Genomic DNA, 8,809 nt, shown 5'->3' on the forward strand with positions numbered 1-8,809 from the left:
GTGATGTTATATGCTCGGGGCAGCTTGCAGCATTAGAAGAGGTGCTGTAGGAGCAAAATCAACGTGTCAAGCACCAGGGGTAGTGGACCCAATGGACCACCGCTGACGATGACACAAGTCTACACCTGGGACTGGAGTCTAGGTGGCACTCTGTCTTCACCAGAGCCTCATGCAAAGTGGGTTGAACTTGCTGCGTCGTGGTACCACCAGGTCGTTCCATAGGTGCGACTTTATTCGCAGTGGCAGCCAGGACGTCAAGACAGACGGCAGAGGTTCAGGGTTGGAGGCAGAGCAGAAGGTCAGGACAGGCGGAACAGGATCAGGGTCAAATGCAGAACCGGGGTCACAACGGGAAATCCAAACACTAGCACAAGGCAGGGTAAAAAATAAATAAATGCTTTCTCAACGGCATGAGCCAAAGATCCAGCAGGGAATGCTGGGAGACGTCGGCCTTTAACCACCTCCTGAAAAGGGCCAGCACTAATCGGGCAGTGCGCTGGGGCTTTAAATCTTCTGAAGCCAGCGCGCGCCCTAGGAGACGGCCACTAGGCAAGAGTCAGGAACGGCGAGAGGCAAGACCGTGTAGTGGGAGCGCTAGGGCACACGAAGGATCACGGGTGAGCCCGCGACCCGAGACTGCGTCACAGATGCTCCCGCGACCCACATGTCACAGGGGAACAATTTAGCTAAAAAGCACAAAATGTATGTAAGAAAGGATGGGCCTGTGCTTTCTGTAGGTAAAGGTATGTTTAATATGTAGATCTAGGAAACCGGTTACATATTGCTAGGGAACCAGATTAAGAACAAAGAAGATTAAAGTATAAATTTGGACACCTTCTCCAAGGCACAGAGAATACAAGAAACCAGAAATGATCCAACGCCTAATTTATACAAAAAAATAAAAAACAAAACCTGTATTTACATGACTTTTACAATATATACCCATATACACCAATAAATAGCTCAGTAAAACAACCCCCAACCCTCCATGAGCAGACTGAATGAGAATGACCCCCACTAGACACAGGACGAAACCAGCAAAGGGGAAAAGTGCTCTTAATACAGTTTATAAAATCTTAAATTATGACAAGTTTTTGAATGTAAATCCATGTCATTTCACTCATAAAAAAATACTTAATTGCTGAAAACTGTGAAAAAACGTCAACTTCACCATCCGAATTCTTTACCATCACACATTCATCTCCATAATACATAGTCACAATTTCTGAGATCAAATAAAACGAAATTCAGCAACTTGATAAATACTATAATATTAGATACATCTGTGCTCTTATTGTTTTAGCATTAGTTCCTATGGTCTCTCACGGCAGGGACTTAAGGTCCTTGCCCATATGCTCTGGTAAACCTGGGATTAAGGGCACGGTGACATGGTACGTTCTTAAACAAGTTGAAAACGCATTCATTTCTGCATGTTTACCAATGGTTTGAATAAGTTTTCTGGAAGTGCAAGTCTTTCCATTATGTATCACCTATGTATAGACACTAGAAAGACTTGCACCTGTTCTATCCTTTCTGGCTTTGAAGAACAATAACTGATGACCTATCAAAGAAGTCAACTGGGCCTAAACAATGACCACCTATCTGATACTAAGGAATCCGTGATAAAATATCAAGAAACCCCCTTTAAGCTGAACTCCAGCAAAGCCAATTGAACCATCTTAAAGGCCAATGTGTGATACTGCATTTGTCCTGCATCAGGTCACCTGTTCTGTTTCACACATTCGATTCTGTCCTGCAGAAGTATAACCCAACTTATTAAAAAAAATAACTATAAAAAAAAAAACTCAGAATAAAAGTTATCCCATAGTGTGGCAGAAATAAAAACAACCACTATAGAGATGACACATCCAGTCTTCCTGGTTGTGGAATATAGAGATGTTATTACGTCAAGTTTGTGATGACGTTTTCCTGTCCAATCATCACTTCTGACCACGACGATTTGCCTTTCTTTTGCTCCACTAAGACAATCTCTCGGTTAGGGAGTTCCGGCTCCACATCGTTGAGTGCAGTTTTCAGGAAGAGGACGTACGTCTGTTCTCCGGATATTACGGTCTGTCCTCGCTGGGTGCACATGTTGGCTGTCAGTGAAGGGCTATCCAGTGCCAGCAGTCTGGTCAGGTGGTAGAGTGGGAAGCGACAGTTCCGGCTGCTGTAGGCATGTATCATGGTGCAAAGTGCCTTGTTACGAGAACGTGATAAGTGGCGGTAGAAAGCGCAAGCCTGCAGGCAGTTCAGCTGATGGAGTAAGCGGAAAAGCCGTACCCAGTTATTTTCTAAGTGCGCTTTGTTTATGTCAATAGCTAAGCAGACATGTGGCCATTGCTGGACCTCACTGGGGAGTTGCAGACATCTGCGTATAGTGTCCAAATTACCTTCATGGGGAAAAAGGAAAAAAAGGAAGAGGGAACACATTATTATATGCATTTCAAATAAAAATAGCATTTGTCTGGATAAGGCATTCTGACATTTTTTAATCAACCAAAGTCAGGAGTAAAGAAATAAAATGTAATGGAAAGCTGAATATGCTTCACTTTTTAAGCTACACAGTTTCTGGGATATAGAAGTTATTCTTAACAGGGTTTTCCCAGGAATTTTCACTGATTGTTTATTCTCAGGACCAACAACAAGTCCAAGCACTGATCAGTGGTTTTGGCTACAGACAGAGCGCTCTGACCTGTATGCTCAATGCATTGGACAGAAGCCAGAACTACAGTCACAGCTCCAATACAATTTACCAGGAGCCATGCATGAGGTTACAGGTTCCGGCCAATACACAGAAAACTGTTTGGGGCTCCTGGCTGTTAAGAGATTGATGGCCTATTGAGAGGATACACCATCAGTCCTGAAAAACCCTTTTCTGTTCAATAAGTTTTATTGAAGGATATAACATACATAAGAAGATGATGCATATGTGCATAAAATATTGCAGTAGATAAGAAAAAACATAGAGAGAAGAATAGGACACTGAGACAATACTCAATGTAGTGACAAAATATCAGAATCCAAGTCTCTCCATACCAAAATGATACAGGACTAGAATAATAGGCAATTGTCCAAGTCAACACAGACAACACACTAAGGCTGCACTCACACGACAGTCGAGGGGACGTATATATACGGCCGCAAGCTTGTCCCCCGTAGACGGCAATGGGCGCACGGAGCAATACAGAGCAGCACACGCACGGCACCGTACTGCTCCATACACAGGGAAGAGATAGGACATCTCCCATCTTTCCCCGTGTTTGGCTCCGTGCATCCCTATGTCACCCCTCCTTTCCATCGCTTCGAATGTATGCCCGCTCAGCTGCCCATTTGTGTGAATGCAGCCTAACAAAAGAGAGGGAAAGGAAAAGGGGATAAACACTAGGGAGGTAAACTATAAGATGCAGGGAGCATAAAGGGGAGGAAATACAGTAAACACATATGGGAAGGAGACAGGAGGCAAGGAATCTAGCTGTCAAGTCACAGAGCTAAAAATGGGAACTGGACAGCATGAGTTACCTAAACCCAAATCAGGGCCACCTCCTACCCAGTGACCCAGAGGCTAAATGCAGCTGAGCTACGGAAGTCAATCCACGGGGACCGTATCATGGTAGATCTCGAAATATGTAGATCTGCCAGGCGCTCCATGGATCTCATCTCTTCCATCCTCATGATACGATTAAATGCTTTGGCCCACTGAGACCGGTAGGGCATGTAGTGGATTTCCACAGCCTGGGAATAATTTCTCTCATAGCCCAAATGCAGCGCCTCAAGTATCCTTTTTTGATCGAAGAGATCCACGAAGCACGGACAGAAGAGTCGGCATGGCCGGCACCAGAGGTTGCATTAACGCCTCACCATGCATCATAGATGCACGATGAGGCACCATTACCCCCCAAAATAATTGTCATGCGTAAAGTTACACTTGGCAATTATTTCCTGTAGCGCGCAGGCTGAGCGATTCGGCGCACGCTGTAAAAGAGTGAAATGTCAGTAGCGCGATTACAGCGCGCGCCGGACCACTCAGCTGTTTGCAGTGTGTGAGTGTGCATTACCGAAATTTATATACTCCTCCTCGGCTAAAAAATACTCCTCAAAAACGGTGAGAGAAGTATTTTTACCCTTCTGGAAAAATGTTAGCGCAACCTCTGGCTGGCACCTTAGCAGACCATAGTTTGATGTACAGGACAAACACCGCTTCCCATAAGTACCTGAGCCCAGGGCACGACCATCATATGTCTACCATGTATCCCCTCTCCGCTTTTCATCACCAGCAGATATTCAAAGTATTGGGGAACATCCTGTGTAACTTCGCAGGGGTTCGGTACCCCCCAGAAATTATCTTAAAGTTTGTTTCCTGAATCTGCAGACACATAGAGCTTGTGTGTCAGAATACATGCCTTATCCGATTCTTCAGGGAGAAAAAGGGAGATGTAGCTCCTTTTCCCCTGCAATAAGGGACATAACCTAAAAACCCTTTCAATAAAAAGATACATAAATATAATTTTTCAATTTGATTTGTTTCTTTTCAGAGAAAATATTCTTGAATGTTAAAGTGCTGCCGATTTGGGTTATGTATTTTCCCCATCTCTGAGTCCTGCAAACACTAATAAGAGAACCCCTTCTTTACCATTACAAATCTACGTGGCTCTTACTCGGATGCCCCAAAGGTTCTGGGCCTTCATGATACAAAGGAAACGCTACACAGCCAGTCATTGCTTTAGGTAGGTCAGTATTGCAGTCAGTGATTGGCTGAGCAGCAATTACTTGTGTGTCAAGCCGGGGCCTAGGTAGTGTATGAGTGATATAGCAAGTATGGGGTTTATTTTTAACTGAACATCTCCGTTGTAGAAAAACACATATTGGTGTGACAAACCCTTTAAAACACAACAGTCAATTTTAGTCACTGAAATAATGGTAGTGGCTACAGAATAGAGGCTTTTTATGGTTATAAATGGCTGCAGTGGAAATTGTGCTGTATTCTGTCCTGTCCAAGGGTTTTTGCCATGAAGGAAAGTTAGGCCCCATCCATGGGATAGGGCCTAACTTCCCAATCAGTGGGAGTCTCAATGCCGAGACCCCTGCAGATTGTGAGAACGAGGGGTGCGACTGACCCCTTGCCGCTCCTCAGACTAATGGAGCAGACAGCCGCACATGACCGTTCTGCTCCATTAATCTCTATGGAGCTGGAAGATTGCCAAGGGCGGCACCGTCTGCTCCATTAGTCAAACTTCTGGGTTGAGCATACAACATAGGGCATCATGCACGCTGCTCCATGCTAGTTTGTTCCTCTCAAGCTTGAATTGGCTGTGGCTGTGGATGAATGATGCATCGTAAGACTATGGTGCATTTCACTCCCGTACCGGAGATGGCTTCTATTTTACACCTGTGGACACCACAGGTCTGATAGCCTAGGGAGCCAAACTGGACAAGATGTGTACTAGTGAGGTCCATGAAACAGAACGGTTGCTACCTCAAATGAGAGTGACAATAACAAAAAAAACTCAAATTTCATAGTTGTGGCAAGAATTCAGAACATTCATATTTAGGCCTCATGTTCAGATCTTCATACAAGGTGACATGGGATGACACTAGCTCCTGCAAGACTCTGACATCACAACTTTTTGTTGGGCACATAGCAGCTACCTAAAGGTAGCCTTATGATTAGTCAGATTTAAACGAAGATGAGTGAATATGTCCTTGCTGCCTTTGCAATCTATTGGCCACTAGCAGTCGAATATTTGGGGATCATTGTATGACAGTAACAGTGATATATAATATATTTGATAACCCTTACCAAGGTCATAAAGAAGAAGAAGAGACTGAAATTCTGCTTGTCTGCAAAATCGTCCACCACCTTTGTAGCATTCGATCAGTTCTGCAAAGCATTCCCGCACTTGTGTAGAGTGTAGCACTTCATCGTAGTCCGCCAACGGCAGGTCCCTCACCAAGTAAGGGGCACAAAGCAGAAACCCAAGGCTTCCTTCTAGAACAAGAGCCCCTGCCTGCCCCCTAATTCTCTGCACAATCAGGTCCTGTCTAACAGCACGTAGCCGGTCAAACACAAAGGTGTAAGCCTTGGCCAAACTCGACAAATCCTTGTAGTTGACACTTGACCAAATTTCCATCAAGAGATACTGGACAGTTTTCACCAGGGTTGCAGGTGTTCGAAGGTCCGTGGGAACGGACAGTTCTTTCCCTGCTGCAGGACGTCTATACTCCTTGACAGTCTTTTTGGAATCAGCAATAGGACGACCTCTACCTCTGCGACCTTTATACGTCCACTGAATGTTCTGTATTTCAAACTGATGCAGGCGTCCTTGGCTCTCTCGATCACGTCTCTCTCTTTCTGGACACATTTCAAGGCACAACCCAACCACAGCAGAGGAGGAGTCCATGATTCCTGACTGCAGATTACTATAGTCTGAAAAGTAGAGGAAAAAAAAAAGTCTGCATTTAACCCTGAAAATGTAGAGATTAATTTCACAATTCGATTCATTATTAACCACAGTCCTGTGACATTACATCTATGTGCTTTCTATTTGCAGCTCTGTACCAATCAAGTGAATGGCGCAAGGCTGCAATACCACGCAAAGCCACTATATTATATGCAGTGCTGTACTTGGTAGACAATTTTTTTTTTTAGTTAAGCTGCAAAGTAAAAATGGAAAAACAAATAGAAATAATAGGTGAGATTTAACAGTGCTTCTACACATGGCTGCCGGAGTGTGCCAGCACGGGGCGTTCCTGCCACTGAACATTTACAGGCTTTTACGCAAATGCCAGGTCCGACCTTTGGATCTGCCACCACAGCATGGCTCGCAGATCATAATCTCTAAGCCTCATGATGTATTCACCGTGGCGTCTGGGCTTTATTATACACACAGTACAGACGAATGTTAAATCTCCCCAAGAGGAACACATTATATTTGTTTAAGGGAATCAGACGTCAGCTTTTACTCCTCAGGTAGGATATGAAATTTCCTTTCTAGAATTCCCTAGAAGTCATGTGAAATCTCAACTGTCTACACACACAGACGGTCCCTGACTTAAGAACACTAGACTTCCAGATGACTTCACTTTAGCCCCAGCCTGCAATGATCACCTTGATATCCCCAATTTTTTTTTTCTAATTGTCACAAGGACCAAAAAATAATATGTTTGGAGTTACATAAAATATACCAGTTCCAACTTACATACAAATTCAACTTAAGATCAAACCTACCAAGTCTATCTTGTACGTAACCTGGGGACTGCCTGTATAATCTTCTTCAAAGTAATATGCAAATCATCTGAGAAGTGTCACACTGCTTCAGGTATTTTGGACTCCATAGGTGTCATATTAAAGATAGGAATCTCATCTTACAGAGCTAATCAAGCTTGTAGTGTTATAGGCTACAGGATTGGAGTTACCATAGTTACCAAAATAGGTGGGAATTGACTTTCTTATTGGTGCAACTGAGCACAAGGTTATACCTAAAAGAGGGAGTTTCATAAAGAACATTTTATGCCCTGCTTGAGGGGGGCTGGCCTCTTATTTAGGTAAAATCTGGCAACAGGTTCCCTCTAACAATACAAACTCTCTAAATAATCCCCAATACATAGTGATGGACATTTCAGCCAAAGTTTCTGCAATTTCCAGTCCTGTAGTGTCTGGTCTAGTGTACATTATGTATTGACAGATCTGAAGAATAGACTGGAAGGCGGAGAATCCATAGCACAGCCTTTACGAGGTATAGAAGACTGTAATCAGCCGTAAAGCAGAGCTACATTACAGCAATAGTATCACAGCCATGCTCAGCACCTGTTCACACACTCACACTACAGCGCCTGGCAGGGATAGACAGATCCCCCTATACCCCAGCCACGCACATGGACCCCCACATTGCACCGCGCCAAACGTGCCTGTCCAATCACTCGTGTTTACTTCCGGGTTCCCAGCATGCCTCTCGCTTACCTGGGGCGAGTTATCCCAGCATGCCTCTGCCTATCCACACTGCGATGCCGATATATAAGCGAGAGAAATGTGTACTCTTCGGTTTAGGACGACGTTGTCACTGCGCATGCCCAGTCAGAGGCGTCAGCGGCTCGTGGTGCCGTAACATGACTCTACTCTGGCTGTAGTGCGTGGTACTCACCACTAGATGGCGCTGTAGCATCGCGCGGGCCTCTGATTACATTACCTTACGTGTAGGACAAGTTTTTTACGTGTTACGTTCTGCATGATGGATAATAGTGGAGATGAACGGCATCTACACATAAAGTAAAGAAAAGAGCAATTTATTAGGAAATTGAGGAATTTTTTTTTTAAATGTGGTGGAATTGCCACATGAAAAGCAGCACCTGCACCATTTTCTTAAAGGAATTGGTCACACGTTTACAGCTCCGCGCTACCGTACGGGGGCAGCATGCGATTGCTAACCAGAACCCAGTGTCTAGCAGTAAAATAATGGTTACCCATCGCTTGCCTTTCAATAGAAACACATATGCAATCCTGCCGAGGCCCCCGTGCGCTAGCGCTGCGTCTTCATGTGACCCTGATGAGGGTTTAGTTTTCTGAGCTTTCACTATTCTTTGGGTCAGTTCGATTTATTATATTTTGTTATGTCCTATTACCGAAGAATAAGAAATACATTGCAAGAATAAAAATGTATTTCTATCATCATATATTTAGACCCATACATTTATAATTAATAATCTTTATATAGCGCAATCATATTCCGTAGCGCTTTACAAATCATAGGGGACGTATACAGATATATTACATTACAAAGAACAAACAATCATATAGAACAATAGGAGTGAG

The 8,809-nt window shown here is 44.0% G+C and overlaps 1 protein-coding gene across 5 annotated transcripts; it reads right to left on the reverse strand.

Annotated features, from left to right (window-relative positions):
• Positions 1-868: 868 nt before the first annotated feature.
• On the reverse strand, positions 869-8,092 carry SAC3D1 (SAC3 domain containing 1). 5 transcript variants are annotated; one of them, XM_072118267.1, is made up of 3 exons: positions 7,961-8,092; positions 5,801-6,427; positions 869-2,393 (listed from the first exon to the last, which is right to left on the reverse strand). In XM_072118267.1, exons 2-3 carry the CDS (start codon positions 6,399-6,401, stop codon positions 1,903-1,905), a joined length of 1,092 nt encoding a protein of 363 aa, XP_071974368.1. In that variant the 5' UTR covers positions 6,402-6,427; positions 7,961-8,092; the 3' UTR covers positions 869-1,902. The 5 variants fall into 5 exon arrangements, with proteins under 5 accessions (XP_071974368.1, XP_071974371.1, XP_071974372.1 ...); XM_072118270.1 differs by lacking the exon at positions 7,961-8,092 and adding an exon at positions 7,824-7,935; XM_072118271.1 differs by lacking the exon at positions 7,961-8,092 and adding an exon at positions 7,876-7,897.
• Between the last annotated feature and the right edge of the window lie 717 nt (positions 8,093-8,809).

The sequence above is a fragment of the Engystomops pustulosus genome, chromosome 7 (assembly GCF_040894005.1).
Source record: "Engystomops pustulosus chromosome 7, aEngPut4.maternal, whole genome shotgun sequence".
NCBI lineage: Eukaryota > Metazoa > Chordata > Amphibia > Anura > Leptodactylidae > Engystomops > Engystomops pustulosus.

Coding starts and splice junctions, on each gene's coding strand:
- SAC3D1 (XM_072118267.1), bottom strand. CDS start 6,401: ATGGACTCCTCCTCTGCTGTGGTTGGGTTGTGCCTTGAAATGTGTCCA. Junction 2,394..5,800: donor TCTTCTTCTTTATGACCTTG/GTAAGGGTTATC, acceptor TTCCCCATGAAG/GTAATTTGGACACTATACGC.